This window comes from Phoenix dactylifera, chromosome 2 (assembly GCF_051530095.1).
Source record: "Phoenix dactylifera cultivar Ajwa chromosome 2, Ajwa_hap1_PhDact_Kaust_v1.1, whole genome shotgun sequence".
NCBI classification, from domain to species: Eukaryota; Viridiplantae; Streptophyta; class Magnoliopsida; order Arecales; family Arecaceae; genus Phoenix; species Phoenix dactylifera.
In genome coordinates this window covers 8,521,025-8,540,121 of record NC_143191.1, presented here as the reverse complement: position 1 = coordinate 8,540,121, position 19,097 = coordinate 8,521,025, and the positions used below count along the sequence as shown (strand labels likewise).

General features: G+C 37.2%; 1 protein-coding gene across 1 annotated transcript in view; it reads right to left on the bottom strand.

Moving 5' to 3' along the window:
• The window catches only part of LOC113463120 (ABSCISIC ACID-INSENSITIVE 5-like protein 2), a 32,478-nt gene extending 26,106 nt beyond the window's left edge, over window positions 1–6,372 (bottom strand). The window contains exons 1-3 of the mRNA XM_039132419.2: window positions 6,204–6,372; window positions 4,651–5,599; window positions 4,471–4,542 (exon numbers count right to left, since the gene is read on the bottom strand). Of these exons, the coding sequence (XP_038988347.1) occupies window positions 4,471–4,542; window positions 4,651–5,457 (879 nt within the window). The 5' untranslated portion in view covers window positions 5,458–5,599; window positions 6,204–6,372. The remainder of the gene's footprint in view (window positions 1–4,470; window positions 4,543–4,650; window positions 5,600–6,203) is intronic.
• Window positions 6,373–19,097: the final 12,725 nt, after the last annotated feature.

Sequence of the window (19,097 nt, the reverse complement as noted above, 5' to 3'; positions counted from 1 at the left end):
TCTTAATCTCCTTACATGAAGAGCACCTTCCTTCTACCTATACAAACTCTTTTCCACAAGGATTTACATACTGCAAGTTCAGCACAATACCATCAGTACTGTGCTGTTCCAATAGGAAAATAAGATCAGTTTAGGTGTGGGACACGGATGTTTGTTTGCAGATGAACCGACACATACTAAGCATACTGGTCCATACTGACAATTCTTATGTACCAGGGAGTCGGTATGTACTAGCGCCGTATTGCTCCGGCTTCCGGTATGGGACTCGGTACAAATATCTTAAGCCTTGGTTTCCCACCTAACTGGTGGATTCATCTACCTTTAGTACCAATGTTTTAAACCTTGCTTTCCCCCCTAACTAGTGAATCATCTATCTTCTCCCATTTCTTATCCTACAGATTAATAAAATAACAGATTTACCTGTCCTTTACAAAATCTTGACCACACCAGCTAGGATCTTAAATATACATTGGATACTTTAGATAAAAGAACCTAAGTCTCCCTCTCAAAAATGGACATCTAAGCAAAGCATAAGATCTAATCTTAACATTTGCATCAATAACCTCATCTTTTTCATGTGTCACTAAGAAGCAAGCAAAAGTAAAGCTTCCTCAAGATGAATCACTTTGACTGGGAGATATCAACCACAATAGCAAATTTTTAACTGCTTTGCAATGTCCCTCATAGTAATCTTCTATACACAATTTGGCAAGCTTTATAGCCTATAGTTTAGAGCTTCTAGAAATATGATAACCAAGGATCTTGAAGATCTATTAGCACTAAGACCATCACCGAGAAATGCTTTAACAAACCTAGTAACTTACCTTGAACCATACCTCCCACGGGTAGTTAAATAAAATTATAAGAGCTAGCCCTACTGCCATCCATCCTTGAAAATCTTAACTTGATCAAAATTGACTTTCATATCTAATAATTATCCTCCCAAGGCTCCTCAAAGTCTTGTAATAACCCAGGACCACACCAAAAAATGTAGCCAGAAGGCATTATTTTGGTTCTTTGGTCCAATATAAAAACCTAAGATCTACCCAATGCATAGTAGATGTGGGGTTAAACATACGCCAACACAAGTCCCTCAGACCCTCTCCATTTAAGCCCTAATGTCTTTGCTAGTCTAAGGGACTAAATCCATTCAAATCTAATTACAAGTACCACAAATCTAATTATGAATACCACGATTAGCCCGTGGTCAACCCAAATAGACCAGTGGTGCAATGCTCCCTAGTCCACATAGATCATCAATCGGGTCCGTTCTGATGTCATTTGTCATAACCCAAGACTCACTCAAAAAAGCTAGCTAAAAAGTGTTATTTTCACTCTTTGATCCTATATCAATATCCAAGTCTGCCCAGTGCATAGCTAGTGTGAGGCTAAACACGCACCCGCACAGCAAGGTACACCATACCATACCGAATCAGACAGTATGGGACGTTACCACACCAATACTGGTTTGATACCGACATGTATGACGAAAGGCGTACCGACACTCGATATGCGAAACCGGCCTCCGTACCAAATGTACCGATATAGTAACAGGGTGGTACCTGTATGAAGAAACCTTAAAAACTAATTGAAATTTTTGCCAGCCATTGCCCCTCCACCCAAAAATAGAATAGAAAACATCTATACTTAAAATAGTTCACTCTTCATGACCACTAGCCAATTATTGGACCATAGAGGCAGTTTGGTCCCTTAAACCACAAATCCTTGTATCCATAGTTTGATGAACCATCCCAAACCTCTTGTACCTAGGCATAATGTGTCATACTGGTGAGGAACCAAGACATTCCTAGGTTCGGTTCAATATGAGCCTTATTGGTCCATATCGATCTGGACCAAGTGGAACCACCTCGTACCACCTGGTTTCGGGAGGCACCATAGCCAAGAATGGGAAAAAAGTGCTAGGAACTTGTGTTGGAATGAATGCATATGGTACCTGACCATATCGTATCGAACGGGTAATATATCAGTAAGTTTTTCAATATTGGCTTTGCATAACTTGCTTGTACCTCTCTCATATCAATTTCCTCTCTTCAACAAGTTTTAAAAATTACTTTCTTCCATAGTCAACTCTCTTTCTCTCTCTCTCTATAATCCCTCCCCACATTTCTTCTCCTTCAACCACTCCCTAGAGTTTTTAAGTTCAATTTTTTCCTCTTCCCGTCTAAACAAACAGTGACTCCTTAATTATTAGCATTCTAGCTCACTAAATTTTGTGAATACTATCTTTACACCCCTCCACTTCACCAAAATATTTCCTCATCCAAACTTCCCATGTCACCTTTATATGCCTTAGGATCACTATAAGACTATGGCCAAAGATAGTTTTGCATGAAATTCAATAACAATTCTTTTATAATATAAAATCAATCTTCACCATATCTTATGGTGAAGTGGTTTGTTCCCCTACTACCTCTTGGATCAAAAAAATATTTTAATATGATGTGAAGTCAGCCACAGCAATCTAGACAAGCAAATCGAGTCATAAAGCTTCTCTTGCCCTTAGTCTACATTATCTTAAAATGATCCAATAAAACATGATTTCTGACATATAAAAAGTAAATCATATTCAATCTACCCAAAAGAAGTACCCTAGTCTACAAAGAAGAAGAAAGAAGTATCCTACATTTCGAGTAAGTTTTATAACACTATACACACAGTTTTAGGATCTTCCACAAACTCCATCATATCAATTTTATATTTTTCTTGCACGTCTATTCAATGATTAGCATGTCGACATGCAAGATTAGGACTAAGTGCTTCAAGAATTTACAATTTTACTAAAATAATTAAAGAAATGGATGAACGGAGATTCTTGTTGAACTGATATACATGTATTCTCACAATATTCATCATACCCTTTCAATCTCCATGTCTATTAGAAGAACTTAACTCATTGCGAAATATCATTTTCAAACAACAGGATGACCAGATTACCAACCATCATAAGGTCCTACTCAATAGAATCCACTCTGTTGCATGGTCCTATGCCACGAAATATCTAGGAGAAACATAAAAGTGTCAAGGCTGACACCATTGCGGAAACATATAATGTCCAGATTATCGACCATCATAAGGTCCTAATCAACAGCATCATTTCTGTTGTTTGATCCTATGCCATGGATGTCTGGGAGAATCATAAAATTATGATGGTTAATACCAATTTGGAAATATATAACTTCACCTCAAGCAAAACTATGAGCCAACATCAGGTAGATTATTGTGATTCTTAATACTTAATGGATGATATGGGCATAGAAAGGCGTAAAGCATTGAACTATATGATGAAGGTAGCATGCTTATTCATGCTGCAGCTGCATAGCATCCTGTTCATATCAGCATACAAGTTTCCATATGATCTATTTCACAGTCTCATCGGACCATTTGTATAACTAGCTTGTAAAATTAACAGGATCCTTTTCTTTACCACAAAATGACATCAAGAACTTCATAATAAGTTAAATCAACAAAAAATTCAAGAAGGAAATATCTGAAAATGATATGTTGGGATCTTTGCTTGTGGCCATTTAAGTATCAGGTATGTTTGCACTCTTTTCATTTTCAAAGAATAATTTGATATTTCTTCCTTCTTTGCCCTAGGGAGTAGGGGCTTGTTGCACCAAAAGTAGCCAAATAATTTAGGCCCCTCACCAGTACTTCCAGGTAAGTCCTCTGGGTCCTTGCCATTATATTCCTTGAAACTTTCTTTCTCCATGATGTGCTCTATAGTGATTTCTGTTTTCTGTATTTTATGTTAGAATAGCTGCAGGTTGTTGTTACATGGATTCTAGGCTGGAAGTGGTTCAAACAAATGACCAATCTCTAATAGGTGGATGAAATCCTCATTTATTGGAGCAATATAGCCAAGTTTCTTAAGTTGTTATGTTGGAACTGAGAGTCAAAATGAGCCAAAACCCCAGAATGAAGTTCCCCTCCTTACCCTGATTCTAGGAAGGTTTATGAGTCATAAGGATAGACCATGCAACCCTATTTTCAAATATCTTTTTTCATTATTATATTTCCGCTTGTTTTAAGCACACTGAGATTTGTCCTTCATCTTTGTACACATTAGACAAGGATCTAGTAATGGGTTTCCTTTTAATTTGGCCATAGTTCTATCAACTGGACCAAAAATTTCAGAACAGTTGCTTCGATGGACTTATTAAATGAATTGCTATGAAAATTCTTTTGATGATCGAAGTTCTAGTCAAGTCTTATTACCAGCATTAACAAGTTCATCTGAATAAGTTCATATATGTTATCGGTCATTTTAAATCCTAGACCACAATGCAGCACCATATGGTACATTCACATTGAATCCTGCCAGAGACAACAGAATTTTCCACATGACATATGAGAAGATTGCATTGTTTAATAATCAATCTGAAAAGAGAGAAGAAAGATAAAAGAAGGAAGGTGGAAGAGGGAAAAGAAGAACAAAGATAAAACTACCTTCTGCTTCTTCAACCTCTCATTTTCTTCTTCCAGACGGGAAATCTTGTTCTCCAGCTCATTAGTGTAAGCCTGTTCTCAAAACAGGGCAAAAAGATCAGAGCATCCTAAGATAAGGACAAGACACAATCGGAAACTATCTGAGATAAAGAAATGGATAGAGGAAAGATTTAGACCCACCTGCTTCCGAGCTCGCGAACGAGCAGCTGACTCGCGATTCTTGATCATCCTCTTCTGCCTCCTCTCTACTATCTTCTCTGTCACCTCCTCGGCAGCCCCTCTCTTCCGCCCTGGTGTCTGTGGATCAGGCATCACCCCTGCCAGTGACCTCCCTTGTCCCTCGGGATACACCGCATCCAATATGGCGCCAGTTCCAGCCCCTAGTGGGTGCGGGACCGGTCGACCCACATAAGCTCCCATCAATGCCTGCTGTGCTTGCTGCTGCTGCTGCTGATACTGATGCAACCAATGCACCGGCGGCGGTGGCAAACCCTGCATTCCCGCCATCGAATCACCACTCCCAACAGAAGCCACATTTCCAACCTGCACCTCCCTCCTCCTATCAGCTCCCTCGGCAACCACCCCAGCCTTCACTAGGAAATCCTCGAGGGTCATCTCCCCGAGTGTCGGCTGCCTCCCATGGCTCAAGCCCAGCTCCCCATTGGCCTTCTTCTGCTGGATGTCCCTCCACACTTCATCCACTGTCTTCTTGCTCAGTGCCCTCGGTACGTTGATGCTCCCCTGACACTGAAGGCCCAAGCCCAAACCACAATGGCCGCTGCCAAGGTCCATCGCCAATGGCTGGTTCAACTCGCCGGGGAATACATTCCTGAGGAGCTCATCCAAGTTCATGCTGTGCAAGGGCTCACCCAGGTGGCTCTGAACCTCATTGAGAGTGAGTCTACATAGGGATCCCTGCATCGCCAAGCTCTGAATCTCAGAGTGCTGCCTGCCGCTGCCCTGAGATGTCATTGTCCGAGTCCCCATTAACCAGTTTATTCACTCAAGTACAGGAATCTCAGAACTCAGCATGCAAAGATTCTTGCATGCCCATAAAGGGATCTTTTTCTCTTATTTTATTTAAATCAGACCAATCAAAAACCCCACATCAAACATTCCACACCCCAATCTGCGAACCAAAAGAATAAAATTAAGAAGCAGCATATAAGAGAGAACAAACAAACCAAGTGCTCATGGAACCCTCTAGAAAGGACCCTGTCTTTCCTGCACAAAAGAATACAGCAAGCCCCTGGAAGAGCTTCCAGGAAGCAAAAGGCTGAAAAGAGCTGAAAGGTTAAATTAGTTCCATCACAGAAAACCAACTCCAACCAAAATCCATAGCAGAGAACTTGAATCACAAGATCTTCAAAGAGGATGACAATTCCACAGCCCATTTAGTTTCAAACCATAAAAAGCTTATAATCAAAAAGTAGCACACAAAACTGACCTAAAATCCAGAATGCAAAGCACCAAATGGAAAAAAATATAAAGCTGTGATTCCTGACAGAGCTCCAAGCATGCCAGACACAAATCCAACAGCCAGAATTGGATTTTGAAGAGCATGTCCCCCCTTTTTTATTTTAAAAAAAAAAGGCCTATACAAAAATATAATCCTGTGTACTGGACATTTCTAGTAACTTACTTTCCAAATTCTCCTAAACCCAAAAAACATCTGCAGGGAATCTTAATCCAAGATTTCGACTATAAACAAAGGAATCCCAGTTACAGACTACCTGCTGAACCGGACCAGATCAGAATCTTTGAGCGGCACCACCAACCTCTCCATCTCTCCATGGTTCTTTTATCAGGGATCTACACACTGAGCACTGGGGCAAGTGAGAGGGGGAGGGAGCCCCAAACCCAAGGACCCATTCAAGAAAGCACAAGTTTTCAGCCAGGTTCGTACTTATATACATGGTGATATGACTGCAAAACCCCTTCCAATGGACCCACCAAGGCGGAGGACCTTATAACTGTTTTTCTTTCCAGGCACAAATTTTCCCAATATGCACCCTCCGGGCCTAGGAATGTTTATAACTGGTGTGGGGGTGTAGCCGGTATTGATGTAAAGCTCCGGTTGCGGTGTTTGGTGGGAAAGGGAAATGGCTGAACCCATATATTTTATGCGTCTAGGTGTTTGAAGCCTATGAAATATTAGGGTTCTTCTTACCCACATTGGGTTGAGTTTAGGGGTAGTTTGAGCTATTTTCCTTGGTTTGTATCACCATGAAAGCACCTTTAATAACAAGTGATCATTGAGCATTAAGTGTTGTCTCACCTATTGGGGTTGAGATTGGAACTTATCCCTTTCTATTGTGGAAAATATCACTTTCAGAATTTTTGCAGGTGAGGGAGTAAGTCCCTCCTAGTTTAAATATGTGCCCATGGCTTCACTTTGTGTTTTAGGTTTCTTAGTTTTCTTGTCATTCTTCTGGTAACGAAGCAAATTCATGGGCTACTTACAAAGAGAAGGTTCATGTTGAAATCCTTCAATAGCAAGGCAACTTGATTAGCTTGTAAGCACATTCCTTTTTTATCGATTACAGCCATCTTTTTTTCACCTTTCTGAATGGAGCTAGACTATACTTGTGATTGCAGGTGCAGGAGGCTGCTCTGTTGCCACTGAGCATGCATGACGATTCCACGCTTTAGATATAACTGTAGTCAAACACATGATAACCCTATGCAGTTGCATTTCCAGGGTTCGATACGTATGATGAAGTTCGATCTCAGGAACTCCTTCCTTTGGCAAATACTCAGGCGACTCTTGTCTTCCATCAATGAAAACTCTGCCAATCATGAACTAATCTACCTATACTCTTATGTCAAGTTAGAGAAACCTTGGTCTGTTTTTTGAAAAGGATTTCGATTTCTTATCTGGTTGAGGAGAAGAAAATTTTTTCTCAACCCACACTCAACTCAGATCTCTCAAAAAAATAATAATAAAAAAAATGCAAAAGTAGAGCTTAAGTCCTCTTTTTTTTCATTAAAAAAAAATGAAGTACACACGACCTTGCATAATTTGAATTGGATGTTTTTTCTTAATTTTAGTAGGACTCTCTTTTCTAAAATAGATATTACTATAAATAAACTCGAAAAGCTAAAATTCTTCGGAAGCTAGATCTCGACTTTTACGTCAACTCTGTTTTCTATCATTCTTCCGATTCTTCTCAGATCAAGAGATACATCCAGTCATAATTTTATCCGAAAAGAAATTTTTATGCTTGATTGGTTTGTTTTAAATCCCAAATAATAAAATTTGGGCTCGATTGCTTGGGGTGCCGCCCTTTAATCGGTATGGCGTTGATGGGGGGCGAAATGGATCGTTCAACCCATAACAAAAAGGCCGCCCAATATTAGCCCAATAAACGCCAACGCCGACCGGTTGAATCCTCGGTCCAGTGCAGAATCATCCCGGCCTTGAACTCCGCCCAAAAGCCTCATCGACCTCTAATGTTCGCCGGCTCGTCCCGACCGAGCTCGGGGCGACCAACTTTAGTAGTATGCCCCGACCCTCGAGCTCGGGGCGCTCCACCGAGCACACCTCGGAATCCGGAGAGCCAAGCTATTCTCAACGCCCGTCTAGCCGACCTCGCCAAACGCATGATGTGACCCCTCAACGAGTTCGGCCTCGCTAACAGCCGCACCCATGTGTGTACCCACACCCTCCTACGTGGCCGTACATTGCAACGTTACTGTGCCACGCTTCGATAGCTAGCCCTCGACAGTCAAAGAATAGCACCATAACTACTCAGGCCATATCCTGCTATGACTGTCAACACCTTACCATTCTCGAGAACGGACGGCACCACATGCCACCGGCCAGCCTTAGTTGTGCGCCATTCGACTCAGAGCCACACGCCCTCTTCTCATAATGAGGGCGGACAATGCCTTTACCACCTGCGCCTCTCCACCGGGACTACAATAGCCCGATCAGGTAACTTTTAAAGGACTTTTGGCTGGACCAAATTTACTCCGCTCTAACTTGATCGTCGGAGGGCCCTCACCAGAAATACCAGTGAGGCTTTGTGCAGGTCCACCGCTGCGCAGGAGGTGGCCCCCGTCTTCTTCCTCTAACCACCGGCGGCTCCCTCGACTCCTCCAGCGTGGTCACCCTCGGGCCAAATTTGAAGCACAACAGGCATCATCTCAATCGAACGTCATATAATCAAGTTATACCTTCTAAAAGTTTAATCTGCGGCTCAATTTTTTGATGTGACGGATCTCATTCTTAAATTCTGTCCAGCCTTACCCGTAGTAGCCAAAAAATGGTTCATATCAAATCTAAAAATCCTCCTGCATCAATTTTTTAGATATTCTCTCAGGCGATACCTTAGGTCATGACTAAGGCAATGGAGCTATATGCCTATAAAAGAAAATATGCCACTAATGGATGGCCTTTTAATACCCTATGTGTCTAAGATAAGGAAAATTAAATTAATCTTCAAAGCACTATATGCGTCATTCAATTGGTGAGCAAGATGGGGTGGTGGAGGCCCATGCTCATGTCAACTTTGAGATGTATGACAGGATTAATAATGTAAAGGGAAATATGTACCCAAAAAAACAATGTAAAGGGAAATGAATGGTAGGAATTCTTCCAATACATGATTGTATGTTTCGTCAATTATGTTTAAACAATCCAGATGGCGTTACAGCCGTGAGCTAAGGTGACCTGTCAATTAACAAAATAGAGTTTCTTACACCATTCTTTAAGGTCACGTCGCACAGTTCAGCGACGAAGTCTTTGCCTTCAAGAGTGACATTGATGGGCCCCACAAGTCACTTCCAAACAAAAATTTGTACTATCCAGTCCAGAAACACAAAACTTCATGACTAGATTTCTACTAGGGCTCTCATGCCAAGTTTTCTATTAACGCTCGTTTGGTTGGGAAAATTTTTTTATTACTAAAATATTTTTTTATAAAAAAATAATTCTGAATATATGATATTTGAAAAAATAATTTTTATATATTTGGTTGATAAAAAAATACATTTTAGAATGACTAATGTGTATCTGAAAAAAAAATTATGTAAAATACCTATTATGCCATTAATAAAGAAAAAAAATTTATCCAATTCTATCTAAAAATTTAAGAATATATTTCAAAAAAATTATTTCAATTTTCGAGCAATGAGAATTGAATTTTTTAATATTTCATAGATATTTTTTTTCGTAAAATTTGAAAATCTTATCATATGAAAAAACTACTTTTCCATCTCTTTTCTTCAAAAACTCCTACGAAATATAAGATCTTCCTTCTTTTTTTCATTGACCATGCTTTTTTTTCTCTTCCTGCAAAACAAATGAGTCCTCGATACACAAATAATCAAATCAGCAAAAAGACCAAGTATGGCAACACAATAGAATCTTTTATAAATTTAGTCAAACAATTATCTCTCTCAGCCACTCCTAAATTATTGATCCTCTCTGTAAGGCTGCTTGCAAGACTACTGTGCTATTTTGTATTTCGTGGGCATACTAAAATCAGTATTTTTAGGTGGAACTACTAATATCAATAAGGAGTTTGTTGATGAGCATGTCACAAGATCAATGTGCCTCTCTACTGTTTGGATTGTGTGAGTGTTGATGCTTAGAAAGTTCTCAACCAATTGGATTAACATTTCCATATATTAAAGTCTATAAAGTGTATTTGAAACCATAGATATGTTACTAATCAACTTAGTTTATTTTGTTTAGCATTGGTATGATGTAATGGAGTCTAGATTTTTATGTAGGAGCTGGGATAAATGACTATATTTGTCTTAAGACATTCTTGTGGATTGCTTATATATGAACCACACATCTACTAGGACGAGGCATCAATATGTTCAAACATTTCAAAATAAACAATAAAACAAATGTACTTCAAATATACAAAAAAGCAAAAAAGGGGTTATTTTTTCATAAGATCCTTTCTATTTTTTTATATCATATGCATGTATGTATATATGTGTGTGTGTGTATATATATATGTGTGTGTGTCTATATATATATAGACACACACACATACATACATATATATATATATATATATATATATATATATATATATATATATATATATATATACACATACATACATATATATATATATATATATGTGTGTGTGTGTGTGTGTGTGTGTGTGTGTGTGTGTGTGTGTGTGTGTAAGTCAAGATTTGTTTGATACGCTCAAGAAACAAAATGTTAACGCTATCATTTTCTCAAAAATAGAAAGTAGAGCAGTTCCTTCTTCATTAACAACCTTAAGGGCCTGTTTAGAAAATCTATCAGAATTAAGTTGGATTTTCTATTAGATTTATAAAGTGGATAGTTTATTTGGATAAGGCCCATATAAACATATTTTTCTCTCAGCCCAAATTTTGTGGAAGGAAAAAGAAGAAAAAAAACCCTTTACGGATCTTTTTTTTTCTTTCTTTCTGTAATCCAATAGACCCACAAATAGAATGTCGGCAAAGATTAGGATAGGCCTTTGTAAAAATATGGGCTAGAAAGGTCACCATGGTCAATTTCTATAGAAAATCTAGCCCAATTCAATTAGATTTTTCAAATAGGCTCTAAATAGAAGAGAGCTAGGATTACTATCCTAGGTATGGATGGATGAAAGGGAACTAATCATTTAAGATCCAATTGACCCAATTATTTATTGATGGAACTAACTTATAAAGGAGCATTGATAGTCTATAGTAACACATATTAGTTGGGCAAAACACTGACATGTATGCCTTAAATGTGCATTCAAAAAAAAAACTAAGGTTCTATTTGGTTTTTTCTTCTGCTTCTTTGTTTTAAAAAAAATAGAAATATGAAACCGATATAGAGAATATGTTTGGTTATCCAGTTTCTATTTCTTATTTTTTAAAATATTAATTATTACTAAAATAAAAATTTTTTACTTTCACTTTTTTTTTAGGAGTAAGTTTTCACCCCTCTCTCATCCCCTCCACCCAGCCACTCGATTTGCTCCATCCTGCTGCCTCCTCAATGCCTTCGCCGCCACCGCCTCCCCTCCACTATCCTTCTCTATGATGACTTCCATTGTAGCCTCATCGTCATCATCCTCAGTGCTGTCACTTTTTTATTTATCTGTTCATTTGTTCTCGGCATCCATCTTCCATCATCGTCTATCCATTCTTTTATTCTCAATATTCATTCATTCATTTCCGGCATCTATCTTTCATTTATCGTTTCATTCTTTCGGAAGCAGTGGTGTCCGTCTATTTCTAGCATCCGTCGATCCAATCAAGGGTGCTCTCATCATGTTGTGCCTAGTTGCCCCCTCCTCCACTCACCATCCTCTTGATGCTTGCTTAGTGCCATGCTTCCAACTTCCATTGTAGTCTTTCACTTTTGCTATTAAAAAAGAGAGAAACCAAACATATTTTTTATTATAAAAAATCTAAAATAAATAGAAATAAATTTTCTATTTTCAATTAAAAATAAAGGTAGACTTTGAGTCCATTTCCTTAATGAGTGGATTATAGGAATTCCCATCTTCCGCAATAAAAAGAAAGAGGGGATAAGAAGAGGAAAAGAAAAGGCCTTGGGGAACAATGCTGCGGAAGCCAACTTTTGGCCAATATGCCTCACTAATATTCCATTTGAAAAAAGAGTGCCTGGTTATACCACCTGTCGGGCAAGTCATATTTCTATCCAAATAGGGAAAGATGCTAAAAATCTTAGAGCAAAATATTGTTCATCATAGCATCATTGTATACCTTTTGTTTGGAAAATTGATGTATACTCTTTCTTTCTTTTTGTTGATCCGGCTGCTTTACAAAGCTCATGAAAAATCACATCAGCCATCAAAATATTCCAAAGATAACCAGATAATACAGTGGAGGTATCCCAAAAGCTTGGATTCATAATAATCAGCCATATAGGCTGCCACCTCATCAGCCACCTTATTAACCTGTCTAAAGATATATATTCTGTAAATACATTTTTCTTCAATAAACCATGGCTAACATTAATCATGCACTTAAGTATTTAAAATGTTTTTTTTTTCAGGAATACAATAGTTTAGTATTTATGTAGACATTGTCCATAATACTAGAGCTTCAGAAGAACAGCTTTTCCAATACAAATGCCTCATGCTCCCTGCCAAGTGGGTACGGTATCTTATTTAAAACCAAAATTATTGCTTGGCTCTTCAGACTCAATGTCCTGGTGTCTCCTAATACTCAATTATGTTGCACATGATTTTCTTTCGGGCTCCCAGTTCAAGGGAGTGCTTAAGGGTCTACTGAGGATGTTCCTTGCCGAGGTTGATGTCTCGTTTAGGCTGTGCCAAAGAAAAAGCACTTGGTTCATTAATAGTTTAGACATCTGTCTCATCATTTCTTTTTCAGTGAATTTGCAGGATGATGTGGTCATGCCTTGTAGCGGACCATGGACGAGATGGTAATGGCATATGCTTGATCCCAGCTAGCTCAATTTCAGCATTGCGAAAGCTAGGAAATGTGGACAACCTTGACTAGATATGTCATAAGAAACATGACAAGATGATGCAGAGATGCTCATCTTTTCTTCTAAACAACCATTCTCCTTTCTTTCAACAAAAACGATGCAATCAAACGCCCTCAACTACTGATTTTTTGTTCATTTTCTTGTGTATTGGATGAGAATGGAGATAAGGCTGAGACATATAATTGTCAACTCTTTTAATGAATGTGTGTGGGGAGAGAGAGAGAGAGAGAGAGAGGTGATTCAGGTCCTAGTAAAAGTTTTCTTAGAGTTGCAATGTGTTTTTAACTCTCCATAAGGTAAATGTTAACTGGTAAAGCCAAAAACAAGTAATAAGGTGCAATGGCAATACTGCTGTTGTCAAAACATAACTCATGACATTTTTAGAAGAATTGGTCAGCTTGAGCTGAGTGTCACTACTACTTCATCTAAAATTTTTACTTTCATATGAGAGGCTTAAAATCAGATATTTCCAGAATTAGTCACCTCCTAGTAACTGGAATTTAGTTTGTCAAGATAGGAGTCAGGAATCCAACTCTTCTGACCAAATGGTGGTGGCTTTGTTTTGATAAGCACGACAAGAATTGGAGAAAGCTCATCACCTTGAGCTACTATACAGAAGAAGAAAGCGGAATTCTTTTAGATATGTCTTTGGCCTAATACTTCTTACTTCTGCCAAAATGGAAGGCCCTCTTCTCCGCCAATGCTATTTTTTCTTCTTTTTTTTTTTTGGGACAGTTGCGCTCTCATTATGGATTAGACCTGAACCTCCTTGCTCCTTGCTTCTTATAATTTTTTCTTTGGCAGAGACTGAAGATCGCTCGGTTTCAAACTGCGACGATCGGGGAGGTGATTTCAATAGTTGAATCCTTGACTTCAATGAACTTTAAGCTTTCACCTGAATGTTTTTGCTCTTGCTAGACTACTAGAAAGTGTTACTCCTTTTAATCAATGGGATAAACAAGTGTGGATATTGAGTAAGTTTTCTGGTCCATAGTGTTTACAGATTCCTCATTTATAGAGGAGCATTATCACCTTTTGCTACTTCTCCCTCATTGCCTTGTTAAGTTATGGTTTCCTCTTAATTGGCAATTTAAAATAAAATCCCTGCTGAGAACCTAACAAAGAAGAATTAAAATGCTCCTGCTAGTGTTTCTTGTCAGCGGCATGAGGAGCCATGGGCAATTTAAGAAGGAACCATTCTGGTGGGCAATTTGAACTCTTCCATCTTTCTTTCCAATATTTTTGAGCTTTTAATTTCCTCAAAGATCTCAGCTATGAAGAAAGTCTAAGATCTTAGTAGTAGTTATCCACCGCTGTACGTATTTGGCTTGAGATTAACGATAGAATTTAGAGAACAAGAAGACTCAGGACTCCAGCTGCTAAACAAATTAAGCTTCTGGTTGAGGACTGAGATAAGGGTGCTAGAGAAGTCTATAGAAGATATTTTTACAAGGGTTAAGAGTTTGTAGTTTTACAGTGTTTGTTTTAATACGCCTCCACAGATCACAAGTGTCTGTCCTTTACTACTATTTATCAGCTCAATAAATTTAATTAGACGTTGTCCGACCTTTTCTCTTGAAAAAGATCAGATTCTATATTGAGGGCTTTAGACCTGATTTTTCTTCTTTTTTTCTTTTAATTAGGTCATTTTTTTTCCCTTGGACTATTCATTTTGCCTTCAGATGACAAACTAGTGGCTTATTTGGTATTTTTATTTTTTTATATTTTCTGTTTCTTAAAAACTTAGCAAGTTATTATATGGAGATTAATGTTGAAGATAAAATTTGCATAAACTTCTGCTATGCCTTACTTCTATTTTATTGTTTATAAAAAGCAATAATTTTTTTGCTACCAAAAGCTCTAAAGATTTTAGAAATAATTTAAAACATAAAAAAGTTTCAACGTACATATCGATCAATCTAGTTAGGGCTGAGATCTTATCCAGTCTAGATCGGATTTAGATTAAAATTACAATATCTGATTGGACCAAATACCTTCAGTAGATTTTATTGAACCTTATCTGGATTTGGGCTTGAAAGATGTTTCAAATCCCAATGAGATATTTTGTAAATTCTGGTACAAAAATCTCTAAATAATTTTGCTCTTATAGTCAGAATGGGACCTTTGATCTATTGCTTGGAAAGCATAAACTCAACCACCAGACTACAACATTCAATTTTGCTTTTGTAATGATGATTTATTTTACTTATTTGAACCTCAATTATGTCATCACATAGAGTTATTGGTGTATCCTATATTATTTCATATTTTAATAATTAATTATTTTATAGAAATAAAATCCTTTCCCTTGATAAAATTGAAAAATGAATATACATCATTTTATTTCAAATATTTTATTGTTAAAATATCTAAAAATACCAATAACTTCTACATGTTCCTATTTTCATATAATATTTTTACAAGCTATCTAAACAAAATAGATAATTCATAATATAGTTGATGTATGTTGCAATTAAAGAGTAATGGTGGTATTTGATACTGAAATTTTATTAAATTTATTGATATTTTATACTATATATTTTATTTTAAATAAATTTAATTTTTTTATTTTTAATACCAATATATGATCAATTAGACTACGTTTTATGATATAAAATGCTAGGTTGTTAAAAAAAAATGTCTACAAGATTAGTGTAGTTGAAATAAGAGGGTTGAGATGGATATATAGTAATACAAGAAACGATACAATAAAAAATGAAGTTTTTTGTAGAAAGGTGGAGGTAACACTAATTAAAAATAAATTAAGAGAAAGATAAGTTAAAAAGTTTGAACATATACAATGTAGGCTGAGGGATACATTATTATGTAGGTGTAATAGAGTTAGACTGAAAATCAAATAAGATGCAGTCGTAAAGAAGGACTTTGATATCTTAACATTTTTCTATAAGTATGATCCTAAACTGAGCATAATGGAGGACAAGGATTCATTAGCCAACCTCAACAACTTTGAGATTAAGGCTTAGTTGAGTTGAGTAGTATTTTAATACAAATCCAGTCGGACTAGTAACTTGAATCCTTGACTAAGTCGGTCTCCATGCGGGTTTAGTAACTACATCATAGGCTCTTATCTTATTATCCATGCATCACACGCGATTTGAATATAGATTCTAATCTCATCCTTTAATCATTTATGTTAGTTTTCATCATTGAATTACACTAAAGATTCAATGTGTATCCGTATCCAAATAATATCCGACTTATATCTATATTTGGATCGGAGAAAAAAAAAAGATGAATATCACTAACATTCAACTTATATCCATGCATATATTTAGAATAAATATAATACTAATTTTAGTACCGGCATAATATTTATATCTATATTTGTCTTCGCCAAAAAAAAATGGATATTAGTATGAAAATACTATAATTTGATCTGTATTTGATCTATTAAATCTAGTTTAATTTTCTTCTCCGATGTTTGAAATATAGAAGCAACACCAACTGGCCCTAGATTTTTAAGAACCAATTAGATAAAACAAAATGTGTCATGCTTGTGAGAGCCATTTCCATCAAATTAGAACAAACCCATCCAATTAAGTAAATTTAGCCAAAGCTCTAGCTAAAATATTCATTTACATCAGATGAAACTTTGATGATTTTTGGCATCAATAGAGCCATTGTATTCAGTGCACAGAATGCCTATAAATTATGGGCTTACATAGGGGTATGCCACGTGGTGCACAATCCTAAGAGCTGGCTGTCAAATCAAACACAAGGGCCTAAACAAAGGATTAGTTAATAAATTGTAAGTTCCAAGGTTAAGTGGTGCGGGGATGTGCCATGCGGCACATCTAGGTTTCATTGCCAAATATTTAATACTTGTATCTTGATAGAGGCACTATAATATAGCAAGTGAAAGTTTTTTAAGCATGGCACGGGAACAAAGAAGCCAAGGAAAGAAGGTTTACAATGAAGGTTATCATCCTCCTCACACCTCCCAAAGTTTCTTGTGGAGTTATATATTCAAAAAGTGAAGTTCCTTGAAAAAACAAGTAGTTTAAACAACTAAATTCTATTAAAACTCAATTTGCTATGTGTTTGAGCTACAACCATGAGAAAGGACAATCGAGACTTTGTGACCATGTGTGAGCATGATCAAGAATAAAGTCCTTTCTCTTTTCCCAGCTTTTGTAAGCTGCCTTCTTTTGAGTGTTTTTTAAGTGAACATAAGGAGATGAGAGGAAAAAAACAGAGAACTCGCAGATGCATGTGTACTCAACCAGTGAACACTTCTCCCTCCCATGGCTATCATTACAAGAACATAGGTAAGCACTTCTCATCTATTTTAATCAAACTAGAACATGGATATGAAGTCCCCACTTCATTTGTTTGTGGCATTTATCTTTTCTTCCTATAATCTTGAGTTCTAGAATATACTACTCACACCTAAGCTCCTGCACTCCCTCTCTCTATCCCACCAAAAAGAAAAAAAAAGACAATGGATGGAGGGAACTTCAGACGTTGAATCCACTTCATCTCATATCATTATATTGAGCCAACTTGATCCGGCCTTGTTGAAGGAAAGAAATCACCTTGATGTGAGAGAGGTCAAGGTCAAGGATCAAGTTCCGATAATGTACTGCTTTGATCCGGCTGGCCAATCTCACCTGCCCGAGAAACTTTAAATCAAAAAGAAAAGAGTAAGCATGGAGTATGAATTGAGTAAAAAGTTGTTCATGCTATGGACGGTATTGATACAAATACAGAAAGGTAGCATGAGAACCAAAACATAAGTTTTCATTCCAAGGCAAGGAGATCGAGGGGTTCAGTGAAAGGTAATCGGTAAGAGTGTTGATAGTGGGTCCAAGGGTGGATGTAGGCGAGCTTCTTTATCCACTATCAATGGAGCCTGTCCTCAGATTGCAAAACACACTCGAGAGCTGCAATGCACATCCCATTTAAATTAATCAGGCCTTCAATCCAACACCAATAAAGTAGAAGTTATCATATTAAAGTAATTACCTACAAATAAAGATAAGCCAAGAGTAGTGAGAAACCAAAATCCTCGGAACTATTTTTTTTTTTTGTTTTTTTTGCCACGTATCCCATCTCATCCATTTTAAAGTGGAAATCGAAGAATCAAAGCGAGACGGGACTAATGAAGTCCATCCATTCAGTGACTTAAACAAAAATATATATGGGAAGCATATCCGTCCATGAGGCCATTTGCTGGTATCTCTTCTTCCTCATTAAGTCATCCTTCCTTCTACATCTATCCATGAAGCCTTCCTCTTCCTCCCCAAAGCCCTTTCTCCTTCTCCGAATTTTTCTCCTAAGAATTAATAGAATCTAAAAAAATTGTGTATCAATTTGTCTAGAGGTATATATTAGATTGTTGCATGGAACGTATTAAATAAACTTACAGTATATATTAGAAAGCCGTCGAATATGTATCATCTAGCTATCGACTATATAATTATAAGCAGTATATTCTCAAAATGGTGTATTGATTTGCCTGGATATATGTATTAGGTCGTTGAATAACTTAATTGTTAGGTTTATATCATTTAGCCATGTATTGTATACCAGTAACTATTATATTCTAAAAATTATATATCACTTTATCTAGAGGTCTGTATTGAGTTGCTAGATGACTTATTTACTAAGTATAATATCATGTGGTTATAAACTATATACTGATGAACACTGTGACTTGCTTGGAGATGTATATTGGATTGTTGGATGACTTATTTACCAAGAGTAAATCACGTGGAAGAAGAGGAACAACGCCCTCACAAGGAAGAAGAGCTTTAGGTGCAAAGATCTTGAGAAAGGCAAAGGGATTTGAAAGAGAAAAAAAAGAACTTGAGAAAGAGAAAGAAAGCCTCACAAACGGACGGAGAGGAATAGACAACTTGATAAGAAAGAGGAGATATGGGCCTCATGAATGCATGTTTTGTGTATTTCCCTTTTTTTTCTCTTCCTTTTTAAATCACGGCACGGATGAACTCCGTTAGTAGGAGTCCCATCCTGCTTTAATTCTTCAGTTTCTACTTTAAGATGGATGTGATGGGATATATAGGGAAAAAAAATAGCTCCAGATAATCTCCTCGGGTGCATGCATCAGAGGATTTTTGTTCTAGTAGGAGAACATTAGAGCAGCCTATTATGGCAAAGACTAGGTAAGCCA